This window comes from Mastigoproctus giganteus, chromosome 4 (assembly GCF_048544385.1).
Source record: "Mastigoproctus giganteus isolate SK-2022 chromosome 4, ASM4854438v1, whole genome shotgun sequence".
NCBI lineage: Eukaryota > Metazoa > Arthropoda > Arachnida > Uropygi > Thelyphonidae > Mastigoproctus > Mastigoproctus giganteus.
In genome coordinates, this window is record NC_143578.1 from 43,991,169 (window position 1) to 44,015,805 (window position 24,637).

At 37.0% G+C, this 24,637-nt stretch overlaps 1 protein-coding gene across 1 annotated transcript in view; it reads left to right on the plus strand.

The window, feature by feature from the left end:
• Positions 1-11,668: 11,668 nt before the first annotated feature.
• The window catches only part of LOC150086678 (MAM and LDL-receptor class A domain-containing protein 1-like), a gene marked incomplete at its 5' end in the record, with an annotated part of 129,091 nt that continues 116,122 nt past the window's right edge, over positions 11,669-24,637 (plus strand). Inside the window, one exon of the mRNA XM_090372222.1 lies at positions 11,669-11,767. Coding sequence (XP_090228348.1) covers positions 11,669-11,767 — 99 coding nt within the window. The remainder of the gene's footprint in view (positions 11,768-24,637) is intronic.

Below are 24,637 nucleotides of genomic sequence, written 5' to 3' on the forward strand. Positions count from 1 at the left end.
CAAAAGTGCAGAAACCGCAGAGCCGTCTTCGTCTCTCGTTACACTACAAAACATTTAAGTGCTTTTCCTTGTTCTCAACAGTTTTCCCATATGATGAGTTTCCAATCCACTTCATTCTTTTCGCGAGCCTTTGACTTATCCATATCAGCCTTTTCGCCAGATATCTCCATAAGTTCTTAAGTAGTTAGCTGACACCGTACATTCTTAAGCTCAGAGACGCTATTTCATTTCTTATTTCAGTTGCGTGTGTGCGCATGTATGCGCCCGCTAGTGAGTTTTTAAAGATGGTGAAAAATCTTATCGAGATGGAGCCATTAACTGTTTTGTATTAGAGATCCGCGCGTGGATGTTTCTTCCAAAGCAAACGTTTTCTTATCGAAACCTAAAGCTTCTCCTGTTAAATTCTCCATTTAGGTCGCTAGTGGCGTTTTTTGCTTGCTTGGTTTAGACAGAATAATAATTTTGAATTTTAAACTCGGATAAGATGTATTGATTGTTGAATAGTGGCTGAATAAAATATATGCACGCGCATTACTCTAGAAACTTTCTTTCTTTCTTTTTCCTCTTTTGTTAAGAACTTCTTGTGACCAAAGTGATCTTTTATGACGCTGATATTGCAAAGACAGCTGTCATTGAAGAAGTGGTAATAAAATACCACGAAACGTTTGACCCCATTATGTACATATTTCTAATTCGTAAATAAAGATAATTATAATACCAACGTAGGTTTCGAGTGCTTTGTTATCTTCAAACAGTCCTCTGACATTACTTGGTCTTCCTGGAGCACTATAACAGAAAAATTTATTATTTAAAATCCCCGAATATAAACAGATTATTTATTTTATTTTAACTTTCCAATCTGCGCACCGACGAATACACCTTTAACTTTGACATCATTAAATGCGTATTTTAAATATTAAAAGCTACGAAATTTTTCCTTCAACCTAACTTTATGTGAAGCAACAATAAAAATACGTTTGTTCGATCAACTAGTAATATTAGTATAATTATTATAATGGTTAAATGTTGCAAGGAAGAGCGAGCTTTTTCTACATCAGCCAAAAAAAAATCTGTCATTCTTGCCTTCCCCATCACCAAAAAGTGCCCGTCCAATTCCTCTTTGAACTTTGCCAAACTATCAACCTCAATCACTGTTGCAGGCAATTCATTCCAATGATTTACGACATGTTTCCCATAGGAAAACCTCATGAGATCCAGCTTCTGTTACTCTCCAGAATTTTTTATTCGTACCCCCTGTTTCTTTTCTCTTTTGCCAGTGAAAATGTACCTTCCTTATTCGTTTTATTGATTCCCTTCAGAGCCTTATACACTTCTATCAGGTTCCCTCTAGGCTGTTTAGTTCTCAAGCTTTTCAATCCCCACTTTTTCTAAGCCGTTCTTCATATTACCAACGATTAGTACCCCTTCGCCATTCTACTTGCCTTCTTTTCATCCTTTCCTGAAGCACTATGTCTTTTTCAAGTGTGATCTCCAGACTTGAACGCAATATTCTAAATGCGATCTTACCATCGTCTTATACAAAAGGACAATGACATCCCTTTCCGTAGTTGTGAAGGCCCTGTATATCATAGAAGACACCATATGCCTTCCTAGCCACCTGTTTATACTGCATGAAAAATTTCATGTCTGATCGAATTATAACCCCCTCCCTTTTTTCATCCTGGATCACTTTTAGCTCCACTTCCTCTAGCTTGCAACTCCTGGATTTCTATTCCCTAAATCCAAAAAATAAATTTAGAAGCATTAAACTTTAGTTGCCATTTTTCATACCATTTGTGCAACTGATCTAAGTCATTTTGAAGAAGAATGTAGTAGTAGCTTAAAGATGACATTTTTTTTTTTCTCAAACACAAGATTCATGCTAGGGGGTCGTACCTTAGTCTTGTAATGAATAGGTTTGGCTCGACCGTTCCATTTCGCACAAGAACAGGCAATATTTTGTATAGCTGGATTGTAGTCGTAAAAGTCTACTATCTGATTAAAAGGTCTCTGATTACTACAACAAGATCTGGACAGCAACTGACTCCAAAACTTCTCAATCAGCATTCTAAATAATATGAACAAATAGACCAAATGAATGTACGTGAAAACTAAACTATGAAATAACTTGCGAAGTGAGGCTACTAGAAGAAAAGCCCTAATGGGTAGCGCAGTATAATCACCGTCCTATCCACACTGGGTGGAAAAGAGCTATGGCTAAATCCCCTCAATAACGAGAGGAATGGAATTTTTATGGGTCTTTTTCACAACGTGGTTGAGTTAATCGGTCTCAGGCGAGGGTATCATGGTTTTTCCACCGGAAAACTGTGGTTTTTCGTCCAGCAAACAGCAAAACGATCAGAGAACACACGCAATTTACAGACATCTTATATACTGTGCAATATGGCCTAAGTTGCCGATGCGCCGAAAACCTAACAACAACAGCTTGGAAAAAACGAGCTGCACATGCGTAATCAGCCTTCAAAAATTACACAAAGCCCGCCACCATATTCCTATTGAAATAATATTTTTATCGTTGTTTAGTGATATCCGTTGTGTAAGAAGTCTAACGTAAGGTATGTGGGATAATCTTCTAATTAACGGAATGTTAACGCTTTCCAACACCAGGCGTAAATGACCTGAGTTCGAATACCGTCGATGACGCTAGGAATTTTTATGGGTCTTTTCCACAACGTGGCTGAATTAGTCGGTCTCAGGCGAAGATAGCATGGTTTTTTCTCCTGGAAACTCGGGTTTTTCCTACAACAAACAGAAAATCGACATCAGAACATACGCATTTTTCAGACATTATACATGGAGCAACATGGCCTCAGTCGCCGATGCTCCTAAAAACCCAACAACAACAACCATATCATGCAATTTAATATATTATTTTATAAAATTTCCAAACTAGTTTTCTTTGTTACCTCTCACCAAATTAGGGTAGATATTTCTAATATAATTCGAGGGAAAACCTACGAACCGCCGGCGAGGTCTTGGACGACCACATCTCATCGATGCTCGAGGTGGGCGAAGGCTCTCCCGAATGGTACGTGGCAACAGAAGGGCGACTGTGGCGCAGCTCGCCTGTGATTGGAATGCTGGTGATGGGAGTAATGTGTCATAACACAGAGTACATCGAACTCTGCTGAAAATGGGGCTGCGTATCCGCAGGCTGCTCCGAGTGCCCATGCTAACCACGGTTCACAGGCAACAGCGCCTACAATGGGCACGCGAGCATCGAAACTGGACTTTGAGTGATTGGAAGAAGGTCGTCTGTTGAATCACGTTTCCTGTTGCACCATGTGGACGGCCCGGTACGTGTGCGTCGTTTATCTGAGGAAGTGATGGCGGCTGGATGCACCGTGGGACGAAAACAAGCCGGTGACAGCGGTGTCATGCTTTGGGCGATGTTCTGCTGGGATACCCTGGGTCCAGTCATCGATTTGCCGCGCGCTCTGACATCTACCACCCAGCGGCTAAACGACCAGATGAACAACGGTACACGACACAACACGTGTCAATATCCATACACTTTTAAATCTCTGGCATTTACAGCGAACTGGTACACCCACAATGAAAACTACGCGGAGATGGGGGAACCCCTGGTGCCGTCTGACACTAAATACACCTTACCTAAATATCATTGCTGACCAGGTAAACCCTTTATAGCAACGGTCTTCCCCTCTGTTGTGTGCTGTCTTTCAGCAGGATAATGCGCCATGCCACATCGCCCGGATTGTTCGAGACTGGTTCGCGGAACATGAGGAAGACGTCCAGGTATTGCCCTGGCCTTCATATTCCCCAGACATCAATCCCATCGAGCATCTGTGGTTTCTGTTGGAACAGCAACTTCAATCTGTGGCTTCTCAACCACGGACCTTTCAGGAGTTAAAGGATCTGCTGGTTACGTGTTGGTACCAGATACCACAAGACACATTTAGAAATCTTGTAGCGTCCATGCCTCGCCGGGTACAAGCTGTTCTGTCTGCACGTGGAGAACCAACATCATATTAGGTAGATGGTCATAATGTTTTGGATCATCGGTGTATATATTAACGCACCTAAAAACAACTGGAGTAGATTGTTTTATTTTTACGTTAATAGTAACAATTAACAATTTATTTAATATTTATAAATTGTATTAATAAGTTATATTAATAAGTTATTTTTAATATGAAAGAGGACTTAATGTTTCCACCTCAAAATTTTCATTTGATTGTCTAAATTCATTCATAGACGAAATTTTCTATTACTTCCTAAAGGGTTGTAACATTAACTAAAAACTCCCTAGTTATGAAAAAAAAAACAGCTGTACCTAGTGGGAAAACAGCTGTTAGCAAAGTTTTCGATCGGATTTAAATGTTGACAGTTCTTTTTAGCGATTTTAAGAAACAGACTTTTACCTGCTTGCTTAAAGAGATTTAAAAAGAGCATTCGTGTGTATTTTGGCACCTTAGTGGAGTTCTTCTAAGGCGGAAGATGAAGTTATACGTTTCTAGAATTGTTCGCACGAGAGACGAAGAAAGAAAAACAGTTTTGTCTTCTTTTTCGCTTCTGTTGCCATTTGCAGCAGAAGGAGACAAGAGCCGTAGAGGGGGATTTCAGAATAGAGGGGACTGAACAGTTTACAGCCTCCCGAAAACTTCAACCTTTACAGTGTCAAACATATAAAGCTGTTATTTCCGCTCCAGCATATGTTTATACTACCATACCGTTGAAACAAACGGTCCAAAATGCGACCTTTCTGGGCATTTATATCACACGACCCTGAATTGAAACCAACCGCACGTAATTCTGTGATGCATGAACACGCTATCGCAGCAACTGCTGGATAGAAAGGCACCTTGCCATTGTTCACGAGGGCGTTGCTACGCTGAATACTCACTCAGGCGTTTTTTTTTTTTTTTTTTGTTTTTACTCCCTAACATGTGACAACTCTCTTCTCTGAGTTGAGTGTTCTTGTTGAAGGACGGCTTTGCGTGACTACATTCTGAATTTTTCCTATCCTCTGAATATCATAACATTCGGGAATATGATCATTGGTGTTAGAATTTTAATTGCTTTCAATGCGTTGCGGTTTTAATAATTTTTTTAAATATTTTTTTAAATAATTTTTTTAATATATTTTTTAATAATTTTAATTTTAGATTATATTTTTATAGATTTAGAGTTTGTTTTTCGTTTTTGAACTTTTGCAGATGGCGCTTTGGTCTCGTTAATTAAACAACCTCAGTGTTGTACATTTCACTTCCTATTTGGGCTTGTACATTTCATTTTCAATATTCGTATGCTAATTAATTTAATTAATTCATCAAATCGATTAGTGCTGACCAGATGGCGCCACATTTTGTATTAGTTGGGTTCATAAAAGTTTCGTAAATTTTAAAAACCATATATTAATAAATTTATAAATTTAATACATTTTCATTAATAAATTTAATTTTTATGAATTGATTTTATCAATTAATCTGTGTATCTATAAATTATTGCAAATATATACATTCATTAAGGAGATTGATAAAAATAAATAAATTTAGTTTTAGGATACTGTATTACAAATTATTAAGTTCATAAGACCTGTATAAAATCGGATAACTTTTACATTTATTAAATATGGATTAAGTAAATTTAAATGCATTCATTCATTGAATTCGTTCATACTAGGATTGCACTAATGTCATTCGTTCGCGTGATGAATAGATAATCATATTATATAATTATCTACCTACAGTGTATAATTATGTAGAGCACTAAGACGTATCTATCTATCTATGCTGATATATTTCTGTGTGCTATTGCCTAGCAACTGAGAAGGTTGTTTCGTTGGGTAAATGCAGTCTTCTGCCGTCCATCATGCACTGCGATGAATTTGTTGGCAAAGTATGATCCTTCTTTCAGAGCTTATACAGTAATGGATTGCTTACTTGCGTAAATAATGCTGCGAATCAATGAGAATACCGATAAATGTATAAACCTTTTGTTTTCAACAATCCCCAAGGATGGTATCAGTTAAAATTATTATCATTTAGTGATTGAGTTGTAACCGTCAATTTCAGATTTCCCTACAGCTACCACCGTATTCTGAGCGTATATTTCATGTCAGAAACAGAGGCCCACGTATGGTGTCTTTTCCTGTGATTTCAATGGTTGACCCCTGAAGACAGCATTAAAATTACGAGTTATACAGCAATAAGTACTTTCTTATCATTTTTTCTTATTATTATAATTTATTTTTAATCTGTATATACCGTATATAGATTAAAATTTATTAATAAAAATAAATGGTATATTTATTTCTTGCCAACTGAAACCCAAATGAAATCATTAGTTTTTAAATGGTTGGGGGTACCACAGATTCTTTTATCATTTTAGAGGGTCTCGCGGTATCACAAAGTTTAACAAGCTCTGCATTACGGGATTTAAATCTGTATATTACAATTCATTTTACTCTTGAGAATAGCACAGATGGTATAATCACCTCCCACACCCGGTGAAAAAGACCTCAGTTCGAATTCCCATCAATGACGCGAGGAATTTTTTGGCCTTTTTCACAACGTGGTTGAGTTAGTCAGTCTCAGACGTGGGTAGCATGGTTTTTTCTCCAGAAAACTCATGTTTTTCGTCCAACAAACAGTAAATCAACTATAGAACACACACGAAATTTACCAACATATTATATACTGCACAGTATGGCCTAGAACCTTACAATTCCTATTTCTTAGCTGTTTTATTGAAATTTCCGCTGGACATACCAATTATAAACTTGCAAGGTAAGCAGACCATCCTTGTTAATCCCTTTAAGTCGATATATAAACACAAATATTTACATAATAATTAATTAGTCCTGTTAGAAAATACCCCTATCTCCGAAAAACACTTGGATGGAGCCAGTCTTAATCTAATTATGACAATTTAATTAACATCACTATTGGATGCTGAAACTTACTTTAGATGAACGATAGTTTTTATTAATTTTTTCTTCTAGTTCATGCTAAAGTAGCCACCTATATATTCGCACTAATCTTTAAGCTTGTAAAAAGCAAAAAGAATAAAGCGCAGTGCTCAGAAGATTAACACATTTACATTTATTATAGGAGTAATAATTTGGTCGTTATCCCAGCAATTACACTTGATTTGAATTAAAATAACTGAAGATAGAATTTTTTGATATTTTTGCGCTAATAATTACACTTAATTTAAATTTAAAATGGCAGTAATCCACCTAATGGTACAATTATAAGAGCGTGTAGTGTTTTCGCTTTTTCTTTTTAATGTTTGTTACTTTTTTATCTTAATTAAATAACGTAAAAATTCAGTGAATTGAGTTCTGGTTATTTTTAATGCATAATTCCCAACACTTTGTTACCTTGTTTTGATGAGCCTACTCTTAATCTTCTTGTTTGCTTTCCATCTTTATCTAGAAGCTATTGCCAGCTCTTATAATTGTTTACTTAGCATTTCGGTCCTAGAGATTATCTGAGTTAATTTGTTTGCAATCATTTTTGGGAGAAAAAACTTGGGTAAGGATCAATGATTTGCAGCGAATTTTCTTTATATGATCTATTGGGAAATGTATTTTGATGTCAATATTATAATAACAACAAATAAAAACAATTTACGTCATAAGGAATGAACATGCGCAGTTAGATAAGTAAGCGCGTAATGCATGTTTGTGATATTTTTCTTTAATTCTGGTAATTTTAAAAAATCATTTATCATTCGTGTTTAAAATAAATCATCGCAGTGAGTAACGAAATGTTTGAAATGTCTCAGGTGTTAACAGTTACAGTGATATTCATTACAACATCGATCGAGGGCAATGAAAGGCAGGTTTAGCAGCTTAGTGAACATCCTTCAGTGAGAAATACTGGTCTTGTAATAGCAATTAGCGAGTGATAATCTATTTTAAATCCTTCTGAAGTGCGCCTAGCCCTCTCTGGTTTGATATTAGCAGGGCACACGTTTACTTGCCCACTGCTGGTTTAACCCCACAAATTGCTTTCTGTTGAAGCCTAAGCTCTTTGGGTAGGTATCTTTTCTTTATGGTTATGCTGCCAATAGATGCCTCTTTGATCTCTCAGCCAACATCTTTTCATACAGGAGATAGCTTGGAAGTAATTTACTGAGTAATGATCTTGGGAACAGGCAGGCTGCTAACAGAAGGAGATTACAGAAAAGACAAGGGTAAGTATCTTTAGTTCTTAAGCCTGTCACGTTTTCTTCATAGGCAGAATAGACGTGGTGACACATTAATGGGAATCCTGTCGACATTTTTTAATACTTCCGTCAAGAAAATGGAAGAGGGTAGAGAGTGATAGAAAGGTGTAAAATTGTAAGGGGACTTCTTTGTCAAAATACCGTAGTATAATACAGCGAATAAATAAATATGACAACGTATTTTCATATTTTCTTGAGGCCTGGAAAATCTAAAAATTCCTAGTTATAAGTTCGCTCACTAGGTGATGCATAACCAAGAAGATTTTCTTATATTTATTTATATATACAGCAGTATAGGACAAAGCCAAATCGATCAGCTATCTAGTGGCTGTTCATTATGTATATAACCTACAGCTCAGGTTTCTTTGTGGATTTAGAGATTTCAAGAAAGGAAACATTAAAGTTGATGGACGATCCGACCATCTGGTATCTTACAGGATTGGTTCAAATGCGCAATATGTGATTCAAATGGTAAGAAATGCAAATGGGATCAGTTGGCTGTTTGGGAACTAGCAGAAGAATTAAACATGAATAGAGAAAATGTTAGATTGATTTTTACCAATGATCTGAACATGAATAAGGTCTGTGCCCTGACGGTGCCCAATCTTGACAACTGAGCTAAAATTGAGAAAAGAAATTTGTCAAGACCTGTCAGAATTGTAACTGGTTACGAGACTTCGGCCTTCTGTTGTGATTCAGAAACAATATGCTAAGGTGTCCATTGGAAACGATAGAATGTTCGTCTGAAAAAAATACCTAATCTTTGGACGGACCTGTAGATTTTGCATCATAGCAATGCACTTTGCCATTCTGATTTGTTGATGTAGTTTTTCAGGTAATTCGAAGACTAATGGTTGCGAATCTTTCTTCTTTTTTTTTTTACATAGCCGGCTTCTTTCATACAATTGACTTTATTGCCAGACCACTTGCAATTACATATATACTCACACGTAAATAATAGCAAACATATGGATAGATTAAGGTCGAGAAAAGTAAGGGTAATGTATTTGTTATCTTTATATATACAAAGCGGTGATTATTTGTATCGAGGCAGTATCTTAAACGGTGGGTTTTAGGATGATGGTGGTTGGCAGGGTCGTTTCTATCGGGCGAGTGTTGCGTGATGAACTCCATATCTTGACCACCTGTCAAGATATGGAGGCAATCGCGCACGTGATTTATTATTATTGTTATTTTTGAATTTTGTTAAGGATTAAAATTTCTTAGAACGGCCAGATATATTAAATATAAATTTTAAGTTCAATAACTACTTTTTTGAACATTGCTAAAAAAAAATGTTTTATTTAGTATTTAGAATTTGGATGTTGACTATTCAAAATAGCCAAAAAAAGTTCTTTACGTCATTGATGGCTTCGAACCGGGGCCTTTTCCACATGGTGTGAGGTGGGTGGTGATTATAACTACTGTGCTGCTAGCGAGCGTGCGACCATCCATCTAATAATTATTATTTTAATCCTGGAATTACCCTTAACCGTATGTATGTGTTCTGCCTGTAGAAGTTGTAGAAGTGTGTAGGTACGGGCCAATTTGCATATGGTGCGCGCTGTAAAACCCGGAATAACTCAATGGGAAACCCTGTTCCCTCCAACCGAGATCGGCTAGCTACATCCTTGATTGAAGAGGATTTCAAAAATTCCTCCAGTGGTCGACGATACTCGAACCCAGATCTCTCCAATCGATTGACAAGTGGGAGAACCATTACGCTGTTAAGAAAGACCGTGGGAACATATATACTGTATGTATATGTATAATTGTGGTTGAGCGACTCCTAGAATAAGTTTATCTCCACCACGTGGGAACATATAGAATGACGCATCCGAAAGAGGCCTCAGCAGCCAGCGAATCTGACGACCCCTAAGATCTTTTTGGAACAGGAATGGAATAACATCGCCATAGATACCTGTGCACAACATCCGAATTCATTTTCAGCAGCAATATTATCGCTTTCATCGCAGCTAAAGGAGAACCCATTTGCTGTTAAGTACGCTGTCTTATATTTTGGCAAGGCTGTATTTCTCTTGCAAAAGTCAGTGAGACTTATATACTATATGTTTATTTTGGATTTCTTTTCGATCACTGCTTTTGAGGGACTATTTTATACTTCCGCTTTTGAGGAACTGTTTTATCTTCCTCTTTTGAGGAATTGTTTTGGGAACTCAGTTTGTGCAAGATTAGGGCGCTCATGGTAAATAAATTACGTTATTGTTCTGTAGTCTGACTACAAGATTAGTAACGCTTGTCTGGGTTTCACCTCAGCTAAATTCTTGTTTTAAAATAATCTCGATAGGCAGCGCATTGATTTCATTCCCATAAGCATGTAGTTGAATAAACATTTTAACCTCGTTAAATAAAATTGGGCAACGGTTTTCGAGAGAAGTGTCATTTTTATGGTTTATTTCAAATGTTATTATAATAACGTTGATAAAAGTTGATAAAAGTAAAAGACAGAAAAATAAGAACAGTGATCATTCCATTGAATTTTGATTGAATTTTCTTGAAACTGTAGCTATTTAAATAAATATGCACATATAGCGTTTGATGTAAAGCCAGAAACAATTCCTATGAAAGCGTTTCAGAAAGAATGGAATTTCCTATAGAATGGATAATGGAATTTTTGATTAAAATCGAGAGCTTATTATTTTTATTTGAATTAAATTAAGTAAAAACAGAAATAAATGTGCAATTTCTTACATGGTTCCTGGAAAATTCTAAATACTTACTTTTATATTCGAAATAAAAATTGAAATTTACAAATAATTTCTTTGCTAATCACTTCTTTTAATTAACACTGGAGGGCACATCTGTCACTTGAGGAGACTAATCTTCCTGCAATTTTAAATAATAAACGCCATGTTGGAAAAATTTAATACTTTATTATATAAATTTTAAAATTTAGATATGATAATATATAATAAAAATGAATAAAATAAATTACAGCCGTTGTTAATCCACTGCAGGATGGAGGTCTCCTCAACAAGTCATGTTGAGGGAATGGACCATAATCAACACGTTGGTCCTGTGTAGGTTGGCAGATCGACCGTATTTAGCAGTTAGGGGCTTGAACCTCGATCTACTCAGAGAGCGTGTGCTATTGCACACCCGCTCCTAACCAATTCTGTATTATAATATATAATATTATATTATGTGTCTAAACTAGTACACTATTTTATGTAAAATAAGAAATCATATGATTTTAGTTACCATACCAAGTGATAATATTCCAGGGGGGTACTTGACTTATGACACGTCCTCTGCAGCCAACCTGGATATCTCATGGACGGACTCTGAAATTATCGCCAATTCATCAGGAGCTTCTTACCTTACTAGCCCTATGCTTAACTCAACCGGACCAAGTGGCTTCTGTGTTTCTTTCTACTTCATTGTATACGGACTTAGCGCTAGAGGCCTGAAACTCTATCTGAAAACCAATGACGGTGGCTTTTCAGAATTATGGGAGAGCAGAGATAAAACGGGAGAGGCTTGGAAAAAAGCAGAGTTTGTGTACAGTCACTTTGGACAGCATCAGGTAAGTAATAATAATAATAAATTTTATGTTTATATTCCGTGATGAGCACGTAAGGTTCAGGTACTTCTGAAAAAGTATATTCAACATGCTTTTTTCCTTGTTAAATCAAAACAGGAAGATATTACGTATTCTCTTTTGAATTTGTGTTTTTACAAAATCGAATTCCTCTAAAATTAGAATTTTAATCCCTTTAAAACTCTAACAGTGTACACTTCAAAATTAAAACTGATTGTAGTTTCAAAAAGAACGATTGATTAGATTCTGTCATTTAGTTGGGTAACAAATTACGCAGTTTGGTACGGTCCAAGACCAATACCACATAATGTTATTGCAGGTTTATGGACTATTGATTCCCTCTGAATGATAAAAGGCCTTTAAGTACAAAGGTTGTTTCAGAAAATTCGACCTGCCAATAACACCATGCGTACGAATAACACCATGTTTACAAAACAGTGAGTTTAACGATCTCAGTGGATTAATCCGCGAAACAGCTCGTAGAAAATCTAACACTGGGACTATCCGGACAGTAGTCTAACAAGCAATTGATTACTCCATCCAGCAAATTTACAACATCGAGGCTCAGATATGTGGACAAATGTAATGTTTAGTTGACAGTCAATGAAAATCGGATATTTGTCAGAGAAAATTATCAAGGAAATAGTTTTTCAACAAGTGTTTTCAGTTCCGAAAAGTTTAATTTTTCCTTTGGTTGAACTTCTCTTTGCATGTAAATCTTTTGATCAAAGCACTTACTTCGATTGTGCTGCAGAAATTATTCTTGTAGGAATGAAATCATTTAGTCATCAGTCCAGCCCTAAACTCTTGTCCATTAAACTAAACCTTGACTTTACAAAAAAAAAATCTCCTATTGTTATTTGGGATTAGAATAATACACGTTAGAATTGGTGGCCAATTCTCAAGCTAGGCAGAAAGCACCGGTTCTCATCCGATCGACGAGGTTCAACAGTAAAAAATTACAACCGTTTTTACAACCAAAAGTTTCATGCTAACCTTTCTACCCTCCACAAAGCAACAAACAAGTTATGAATAAATAAATCCAATTTTTTGTTTTTTTTTAATTTCAAAGTATAATAGTACGCTCCTTAAAATGGAAATTTCGCTGTGTTCCTTTGCTCAACTCATTGGTCGCAACCTATTTTCGTCTTTCCACTTCGTCTGCTTCCTGATGGTTCCACTGCAGCTTCATCTAAAGAAAAATCTAATCTAGATTTAATGATCTCTGTAAATTTCTTTTTATCGGGCCACCGACATTTCATCCAATTCGCATTTGACGCCTCTTCAGAAATAATTAGTCGTATTTTGAATAATGTTCATACCAGCACGTCTTCAGTTACTGACAGCATTTCTACGACTGTCCTTAAAAGCTTAACGCTTTCGTTAACTCCTTGCAGTTTTTTTTTACACTCTTTTATTCCACTGGTGTGTTTTTATGCTACATGGAAATTAGTTCATATCCATCTTATTCCTAAAAAGAGAGACACGTCTTTGCCATTCAATTATCGTTCCTTATGTCCTTACATTAGCCCTTTCTAAAATAAAAAGAAATCCGCTCACCGAAACTTTCACATTAAAACCTTCGTATGATTAGTGTTCGCCAATGGATCTTGTTATTGTCAGTCTTCAAGGGATCTCTTGGCTTACATCACACATGTGTAGCACAAATTCCAGGAAGCAGTTTGTAAATATTTTAAATGGATTTTTCTTTAAAATGGCAGATTTGGCAAAAGGCCATCGTATAGAATATCTTCTAGCATTTGAAATTAGATTGTCATTTTCGTCTCTGCCGCTCACTAGTTCTAATAGTCGCCGCCTCTTCATCTTCAAATCTCTCAAACAATGCTGGAGGATCCTTCTTTCCTTTCATCTTCTCTTTTTCCTTTTGTGCACATTTAACTTTCTCCACGCGCTCTCGTGGGTAGCACAGTTGGTAGAATTACTGTCCTTCCCACACTGAGTGGAAAAGACATGAGTTCGAGTCCCGAGGATTACGTGAGGAATTTTTATGGGCCTTTTTCACAATTTGGCAAAGTTAATCGGTTTCAGGAGAGGGTGGCATGGTTTTTTCTCCCGGAAACTCGGGTTTTCCGTCCAACAAACAGAAAATCGACCACATAACACGCGCAATTTACAGATAATATACACGGAGCAATATAGCCTTATTCACTAGTGCTTCTAAAACCCTACTACAACTCCAAGGAATGCTGTTTGTACATTATTTGACCTTTTCCAGTAATGCTGTCTGTAGTTTTCCTGGTGATAGGCAAATCGTTTTTGCATCTGTTACTGTTGTAATGCACCAAGACAATAACAAATTTCTCTGTTTTCACTAAACTTAACGCTGACCTTTTTTTGAGCCAACATTTAACGTCCATAGCATCCAAAAATAATTTCTTTTTCTCTTTCCGTCCCGGAATGAATTAACACCTTAAAAATCTTAAATTCGTCCAACTATAGAAAGTATTCTTCCATTTAATGCGGATTTACCTAATAAGGTAACGAATATCTCCTCTATCATAAATCATTCCACTTCCTATCATATATAGGCTTAGTTTCTGCTACAAGTCTTCTCTACAGATTTCTAATGGTCGTTTGCTTCCAAACTGTCATGCACGCTGTCATCAGAGCCATTACAATAAATTTTTGTAAGCAGAATCCCTAAACGTTAAAGTGGCCACTCATAGCCTTTTATAATCCTTTAATCTACCATGAAACTACTCTACTTATCTATTCCTAAATAAAACAGATGAGATTTTAATATTTCAACATCGAATGGAGTACGTTATAAAATATTCGTTTCCTTCCTTTAGTATATCATCGAAATATACATAAGTGATGCTATATTTTTGTATCCTTACTGTACGCAATGCGTTAGGTGAACTGCTTCTAAAGAAATCGAAAATTTCGTGGAAGGAAAACATTTAATTTCAAAAATCATCTTAATCAGCGAACAAAAGTACTAACAAAGAAAAAGAACTCTTTTAACTCCTGTCTCAACTTCTTGCATGCTCAGCAAATTTCCAAAAAATCAATTAATGATAGCGCTTGTGTTGTGCTCAGTATATTAGCATTTAGGTGGTTCCCTCGGGTTTCTGGTAATGTGTCGCCCTATTCTGAAACGTGCGGCAAAAATAAAAACTCAGACAGCACGTGCAGTCTTTTTGCTACCAATTTCATCGAATTCTTTTAGAAATAAATAATAAAAAAAAACTAGTCGTAGCACGTGCAGAATTTTTCTTACCGATTTCGTCGAATTCTTTTAGAAATTCTCTGAGTGTTTTGGATTTTTTTTTTTTTTTTTTTTTTTTTTGTTGGTAATTCTAGATAATTAATTCGTATAATTACAAATGATAGACTCAAACTGAAATAATCGAAAATTTAAAAATGGCGTACCTCTTGAATACTCTAATAATTATTCTGCTGATTAAGAAATTCATTTTCGTAGTTTTCTTTTAATTTTTTTTTCTTAGCATCGGTAATGTCATAAGCTTTCCTGATGCTACAGTTTTTCTCAGTTTGATGTATTTTCCTTGGTAATGCCAGTGCAATACAGATAAGTGTTATTTAAGTGAAAGAAATATGGCCGAAACGTATGAAGCTACATTTGCTCTCGCTTGTCTCAAAGAAATAACGGCTACACATTAGACTAGAAAACATCGTGAACCACTGATAGGGTAGCTTGGAACCGCGCGTGACGCAATTTTCTTGAGACGAGCGAGAAGAGACACAGAGAGCAAGAAGCGTGATAGAGACGTATTATGCAAAGGCGGTTAGTGACTTGGTGTTGCGTGTCCTGTACTTAATGAATGTGTGTTCGTCTTTTGGGGGATCCCTGCAAAGCTTCAAGAGTTAGGAAATAACCGGGAAAATTGATGTAAATGAAGTAGCTGAAAAGGTTAGGCGAGAATAATTGCAGAAGCATTTTGCGGTTGGCAAAATTCATCAGATCGATGGCAACGAGAAGGGATACTGAGTACGTATCTCGGTGCAACTACAATCTGTGTGCTCTCGGAGCGCGTGGAAGTAAAGAGAATTCACAGACGGAAATGAAATATTAACCTTGCTTGTCTCACGGCCCGTTCTTGCACTTGAGAAATTGTTCTGTGGTTTCGCTTTAATTCAACGATTCGCACGAACGAACTTTGGACGCACTGAAGAATGCAGTAGAAAAGTTTTGCCCCTCCCCTAAAAAAAAGAAAAATAAAACGGAATAAATTAAGATAAAACAGATATCCCAGCTAGGAAGAACTCATTTATTATACCGAACGTTGACGTTTCGTTGAATCTGTTTGCTGTCATCAGGATATGGAAATAATCACCGGAATTGTTTAAGTTAAAATACTGCAAGAATTCTCCGGTCTATGTTTCAGCTGTGTGTGTAATAGATACATAAATTGGATAAAAGTTTGTGATACACCGTCGTAAAATATAAATTTTTATTTAAGAAGAATATTCCATCGTCTGTTTAAATAGTGCGCCTTGGTGATTAAATTGGACCAAGTATTACCATTAAGATTTTGCAATTTACGGTATAGTTTAGGACTAAACCTAAGGTTACGTAAATAGTGTAACTAATACAATAAGTGTATTTGCATCATTTCTGTACATAGCCAACTGCATAAGTGGTTATAAATTGGCATAATTAAGTATATCTCATATTGTGAATACCTTCACAACAAGTTGCCGTGATATTGCACTACCTCGACTAAATAACGCTTCACCATAGGAGAAGACTATTGTTACTTATTCTCAGCGGATACCATGACCCATACGGAGCTTATTGGCTCCTCATCTGTATGTGTGGGCAGGTACCCTGGAGTTGCAATGATGACAACCCAGTTGCGAAGTATAAATCCACAATATAAGAGATGCCTGATGGTGTAGAGTAATTTAGATTACGGTATACTTTAGGGAAAAAGCCTGTACATTAGTTAAACTATTTACGTAACCTGAGGCTTTGGCCCTAAAATATACCGTCGAGGTACTTTTATGGACTTTTTCACTAATTTATGGACATATTGCACATGGGCAAATGACTTTGTTCGAACGTGGTCCTAATATGACATCCCCCTTGTCCCCGTACGGTTGATTTTCTCTATGAAGATCAAAAGATTGTGGCTCTATCTCAAAGTGGAACTACGACCAGCATTGAAATTAAAATTACAGGTACCACTCGAGGAGACCGATACTACTATTCAATATTAGGTACAAAGACATTTTTAGCAATATATCCACGAGGTCAGAAATAGGATAATATACGAGGGGGGTTCAGAAAATATTTGTATTCACCCAGAAGTAGTTGTGATAGAAGGTTGAAACAAACACCAGGTATTACACTTTTTCAACATAGTCACCAAATAAAATGACACATTCTTGTTCCCTCTCAATACACTTCCGCAGGACAGTTTGTAGAAGTCCTCTGACTGTCCTTCAAACTACGACTCTGTAGCAGAAGTCACCTTATCATCAGCAACAGAGTGTTTTCCACAAAGAAAAGACTTCAGGGCAGGAAAGAGGAAAAAATCTGAGGGTGAAAGGTCGGGGGAATAAGCAGACGCGGTAATATTTTGGTTTTTCCTGGCACATCGACAATATTTCATGTGCACATTGTGCCCTTTCCTTTTTCTGGTAAGCGGTCAGAAGACTGGGAACCCATCTATCATGTTACTCATATGCAACTGTTGATGGATGATGTTCTCCATAGACCCTACGCTAATTTGGAGTTCTGCAGCTAGTTCTTTGACCCTTATACCGCGACCTTCTAGGATTAATGCCTAAATTTGTGCAACGCTCTCTTCTGTTACAGCAGTTGATGGGCATCCTTGGATTTCTTCATCATGCACTGAGGTTCTTCCACACTTGAATTGTTTTTACGAATGTGCAACAACACTGTAACCTGTGCAGTCGTTTCCATAAACAGCGACCATTTCTTCGTGGATTGTTTTGAGTGTTTTCCCTTGCAGAAAGAGGAACGGAACCACTGATCTCTATTCCACTTTATCCATTGTGACACCTCACTTCGTTCAGCGCTGCAAAGAAAAAAAAAAGAATGTACATATCGAAACCAATATTTATGTGGTTGTTGTAGACATTTAAAGGTATCAAACAAAAAAAAAATCATCTTTCTATCACAAATACTTCTGGGAGAATATAAATCTTTCTTGAACCCACCCTTCCTCAAAAATATCTTTGGGGTTATTTTGGACTTCTATACCTGGAAATATGCTAATACAGCAGAAAGTAATTTTATAGACAAGCAAATTTCAATGGTTCTGGTCGACTTGCCGGACTGGCTGGACTAGTACTTGACCAAATTCTCCTTCTTCTGTGGTACCTTATTGTTGTTTGAAAGTTATTTTTTGACAAAAACTTACAGAGAAAGATAGTGTGTTGTTAAGGCTGAACTACACTAGCCCATCTGCCGCATACCAGTCCATTCTGTTGTGTTTGTCAAAGTTTCTCTCTTCCGTGCCTTTTCTGCTATGCACCAAAGCAGCAAGTGCTATACCCATGTACAATGCTTCTCCATTTGGACGCCCGCTTTCTGACATTTCTCCGGTGATCTGTCAGCAGCTGACAGTTGTTTTTACTTGTTTTAGACATGTACTTCATCGTCCTGAATGATCCTTGTCCAAAGCGAACTGGTTACTCTCCTTCGCACACAATGAGTCTGTTGGTGCGGGATTTGTGAAATGTGTCCGAAATTCTTTGCTGCGAATCCTTCCACGTTTATATATTCCTATAGCAAGCTCTCCTCAATTGGTTAACTGACCTGTCGTATAAAGTACCAAAAAAAGTAAGAGACCAATCATAATGGCAGTATGTTTATATATTCTCATCCACTGGAGCGCATGCTATGGTATGCCGATAAAACAAGACAAAAAATCTTTGTAAATAAAGCGAAAGCATATGTACCAAGTATGTGCTTTAATAAACAGTTTAAATGGTTGTGACAGCAGCTCACAATATCGAATATTTTGAATTTTTATTTCTTGGTCAGTTGAAATCAGCATTTTATTCACGCATACTACTTCTTGTACCTGACTTTAATTATAACATGGCAGTGGGATTTTGGTGCTAATTGAGAAAAAGGAAATGGTGACAGTCCCCTAATATTTGAGGGTGTGAAGCGTTCGTAAAGTAACGCGCAGTTCTGATTATAACAAGTCAGTTTAAAACTCTGTAATGAATTACATGTTACAGAGAAATAAAGCTGGCAAATTGTGTGGCTCTCTTGGGCAGGTTGGTTGAAGGGCGCGTGCCATGACTGGGTGGTTACTGCTCAATATCTCAACTGAGAAAATCTCTTAGTTTCCGGTTGTCAGCCGTAGTTCACGCAACGGGCTGTAAATATACACACTGCGTAAAGCGCCTCATTACTTTGTCTTTTGCTACACCCCTACTGTACCTTTTCAGTGTCCCTTTGGTTCTGCCTGGTCGCCCACTTTACACATGGATTTTTCTGTTGGAAATTATGATTGTATTTCAACACTCTTTCGACACTCAATTACATACGAAATATGCCGACCTTCTTTCAAGCCAGTTGAATGATGTTAGAAATGGCACGCACCAAAGATGTGCGTGCTATTTCTAAGCCCGCTGCATCGGCAGAAAGTTCATTGATGAACTGGCCCCTTTTTTTTGCGTTACCACTTAAACGAAATACAGAATTTCTGCACTTAGGTGTTCACTGAATTATAGTTATTATAATCACTTCTATTTGATGGGTACGAGACATGGCAGCTGCCAATTATCAACATTCAAAGTGGGAAAAAAAAAAGAATTTGGTGGCACACAAATATTTTATAAGTTATGAACATATTTACGCATAATGGATAAATAGGAAGTGAAGAAATTAAATTAAAATAGAAAAGAAAGATGAAGATTATGAAAAATTATGAGTATTACGTGACTGTGATAAAGTAGAAGATTAAAGAATCTTCTGGTTTGAGATACGCTTGAAAATTTGATTAAGAAGAATAAATAGAACTGATGGAAAAGGAAAGACAAATTAAAAGAAATAATGTGAAGGAGAAAGAAAGAAATTATGTGAGATGTGACGGAGATAGTGAAATTAAGAGGATGAAACAGAGATACGATCACTTTATGAGACCAGACACCGTTGGATTGAGAGAGAGAAGACCTTTAAGATATTAGGAATAAAAGTATTAAAATAATGATCAAGAGAAATAACAGTTTAGTTAAGAGAAAATAGGAGAAGGGAGTAAGTGAACTAAACAGGTTTCATATATGGTTCAAAAATTAAGAATAATAAATCGAATTGATGGAGAGACAAATTGAGAGTGGCAGTTTAAGAGGAAAGAAGTTATGTGACATATGGAAAAGGATTAAATTAAGAGAATGAAATGAAGATGTCGCTAAGAAAAATTGAATATATTAAAGCGTAGGCAAAGAGTTAAGAGAACGGATACCGACAGATTAAGAGAGAGATAAAAGAAACGGAACTACAGACAAGAATAAGTATTTAAATTGACTGAACGAATAGCTTAGAAATAAAAATATTAAAATAAAAATCTCTCGATTTTATTTTAATAAAAATCGTGTATGTGCGTGTGTACGTCATGTTTAGAGAAATACGATGATGAAATTTGATTAGAGAACCCCATACTTTAAACGATCAGTAACGTGTATGCATTATATATATATATATATATATTTCATTTCTCCAGCTAGAGAATAATGAACAGATGGACGTCAATTTGGTAGACCAAAGTGAAGAAATCTCTGAGGATAGGCAACTACTTAGAGAAACGCGACTGAAGCCAGCACGGTCACAAAAATCAGAATTCTGCTCTTTTAGCTCCAAAACTAGACGACCAACGACTTCTGATTCGTAATAAGGGATTTGTGAAAGCTCGCTCGCGAGTAAAATCCAAAAAATTGACGAAGCATGCGTATATTGAAAAGCAGTCCCATGCATTGCGCTGTTCCCCAAACTAGAAAAGGGAAAAGAGGAAGTAGAGGTACTGATCGCGATGACAAAGAAGATATTCTCCTTTTCTTGTAGCTTGCATCCACAGCCCCTACTGAACTTCCGGTCAAGTTACAGTATTTCAGCTTATGTCCATGATGTTAGAAATACGTTATCAGTAAAAGAGTTTTCCTAATAGTTTTTAATAATTTATTATTATTGTTATTTATTCAGTGAAGTAAATAAAATTGCATTTTATTAATAGAAATAGCGACGCTTCCTTTATTTATTTATTTAAGTGATTGTTCTGATATGGAACAAAAGAATAAAAAATAAAAAGGAAGCCTACAACAAAAATATTCTGCCGCGTGCTGAATAAGAGAAAAATTACCGCTAAGCCTCAGGACTTACAAGCCTCTTTCACAGTATCAAAGGGTGTTCTGCAAGGTGATGTACTCTCTGCCACCCGCTTTGCCCCTGCCCTGGGACCTTTCTTAGCTAAAACAACAACTTCACGATATATGCATATGGCTTAAAATTTTCTATCAATTCTGGCAGGCATCGCTTTACAGAAGAAATATGTCAACAAGCCAATAGGATATTGCTGAGATTGGAGAACTATTTTGACTGCATTGGACTGCATCTTAACCCAAGCAAATCAGCTCAGCTCACGATCTCTAACAGGAAAATCAAAACTAACATCCCAATTACAGAGGGTGCTTCAGTTTTGAAGGTGATCCCTCATTTGGATCTTGGGATAATGTGAGATTAAGGTCTAACATTTGTATCCCACTTTACCCACATGAAAACCAAAAAGTATTCTGCTCTGCGGACCACCGAGCAGGAGCTAGTGGGAATCTGAAACCCGGAGCTCACAATTAAATACATCATGAAATGTGTTGTTCCCATACCCCTATACGCTTCACAGATTTGGTCCTCTGCTCCAATTGTCATGTTAAAGCCGTTTTGGTTCTTCTGAATAATGGTTCCTCAAGATGGCTCAAGCCGACCGGGCTAGCCAGGTGGGTAAAGTGCCTGCCTGGCAACCCAAAGGTCGCGGGTTCGAATCCCGCCTCGGGCTTGGATCAAAGTACTGCAAAACCTTGGGAGGTGCACTATGGCCACAGAAGCCGATGCGCCAACAACTACAAAAAAAATGAAAAAAAAAAAAAATGAATGAATGAGATGGCTCAATAGGGTGGCTGAGTCCCTTCACCATTTCGCTGTACTCGAACCTCATCATCAGAACGTCTAGTTATCAAAAGGAATCTGCTAACGCTTGCTCAGCTCCTCACAAGGAAGCTAGATGCGCCAAAGATCTACAACATAATTTCACGCCCGCGGCCCAACGCAATGCCTTGGTTCCTTGTCTTGGCATTTTGTCTGCTTTCTCCTCCGTTCATCCTGGTGGCTGTTACAGCGGCATAGTATATGGCTCTGCGGTCTAGTGTTACTTTGTTGTTGTTGTTGCGATAATTTGTAAGGGGAACAAAGGGTTGCTCTTACCAAGAACGACTTAAGCTCTGCAAATTGCAGAACTTAAGTCGTTCAATTATCATATTCCTTTACTAATGTTAATGCTAATCCGGTATCATTCGCCTATTGAGGTTGTCTATGATTTTCCACATGATTTTGTTGGCTCTCTGCTTCGGTATGATGTGGGTCTTTGTGGGGTCCATCCTTTCGAATTTTGCTAGGAATTTCTTCCATTCTTCTTCTATTCTGGATATCACGATCTCGTCTATTTCTGCTTCGGCTGCTCCACATTATAGTTTTTGAACTTGCTGTTCCTCCTCCAGTTCGGGTTCAGTTGTGTCCGTATTGTTTTTTTTTCTATAGTTGGTTGCTCACACCCTGCTTCGTTTTTTTCCAAGATTACAGGAGCTATCATGTTCTTGACGATGGTCCGTGCCAACCACTTGGTGTGTAGTTTCGTCCTTTACATTGTCTTGTCTGTCTCTAGCTTGGTTACTTTGTAGCATGCTTGCATGATGAATGTATTCATTTCGATGCTCCACCATGCGTTGGCTTCTTCCTTCCTGGGTTGTCACTAAGTCAGTTGCGCAGGAAGCACTTCCAGTTGGTTGGGCTAGATGGTCTTGTTCTGCAGCTGTGGTAGCCATACGGGAGACACTGTCATCCGTGGGAGACTCTCTCCGACTTTTTGAACCGACCCCTCTTTCTAAGGCCTAAACGCGACTGACTTTATCCTGCACCACACTCGATGCAGTATGTTCAATATTTCTACTTCTCATCTTCATCCAGCTATTGTGGTGGACGTGTTTTAGCTTTGCCTTTTGCATCCAGTGGTGGGCGGTAGTTTTGGGCGCGACACCACATGGCGCCACTCTCTTCATTAGCCGTCACTTCGACCTTGGGGAGTTAGATCCGATGAACTGACTTTGCGATTTTTATCTTCGCGGTGGGATTCGAACCAGGGTCATGATACTGGTCGTCCGGAGTCGTAATCACTGGGCTAATCGTGCCCCTTATTATTATTATTTTATTTTATTTTTTGATCGACCGAATGCAACACTCTGACTTTCTTCTGACCCTTCTGACTTTCATCTGTTCAGAACAATGAAAAAACATTTGGCTGGAACCAATTTGATGATGACGATGAAATTAAATTGTGCATTGAAACCCAACCTCTCGTAATACAGTAGGCCCAAAAGTAGTGCACTAATGTGTTTTCATTTATTTGTTGTTTCATTGTTCTGTGATTAAATATAGTTTCATAAAAACAAGTGTTACCTTACTTTTTAAACGGCCCTCATACAATAAAGCATAAAACATTACTTATAATAAAACATTAAAAGCATGCACTATTTTTGCAAACATCAGTGTTAGGAAATTTGTTACGAACTTGCCTACTTAAACCTCACGAACATTTACAAGTCCAGAGAAATAGAGTACCTTCACGATATATATCAGCTCCTCATGGTTTAGTTGCCTTGGCGAAAAATCAAAAACAGTAACAAGAAATATGTTTCAGATGCGGCAGCGCATTGAAATCGGGAAATACACCAAGAATTTTTATTGGATGAAAAATACCGCAGGGGCGAAGAGAAATTTGTGGAACAATTCCTTCGGTAATGAATTCTCTTAGTGTTTCAACCACCTTTATCATATTCCGTATAATAATACCCTTCTTTATAAAATATATGGGTGACGTCATCATGTTGACCGTAGTTTAAACTAGAAACAAAACACAGATGAAAAACTGCCCATCTTACTTGGCATCAGTTTAGAATGAACACCAGACACTAAGACACAAAGATTTCAGAATAAAAGAATAAATATGGGCAGGTACCTAGATTTCCAATCGGATCTACAGTTCTCTGCTGAAAAACAAATAAGTGAGACTTGTATTACACAGAACAGTTCAAGTTTGCAAAAAACGATGAAGTAGAAAGTGAGTTGGAAATTTTGCCAATACAGTGGTAGGAAAACGCCAATTTTAACGAAAACAGATTCACCTTAAAAAGCAGCATTTCATAAATAATTACAGAAAATTAAAGAATTTATACTTCACTTTGTACCGTGTTGAAGATTAGTTAACATATATATATGTTTATTTCTTTAACCGCCAATTTCATTCCGTACCACTACCACGGTACACAGAGCGTATATTTCATGTCAGAAACAGAGACCTGCGCATTGCTATCGTTCATATGATTTCAATAGTTGACGCCTGAAGACGACATTGAGGTTATGAGTTATACAGCGATGTGTACTTTCTTATTTTTTCATATTTTTATATATTTTTTCTTTTATTCCTTAGATCTAATCGCAGTTTTTAGTCTATATTCTATGCTCTTCCACATTCTTTTCATTTAATCTTTATATATATATATATATGAGATTTTTCGGTATATATGGTTACTGTAATGAGCTATATCTTCTGCAAAAACAGAACT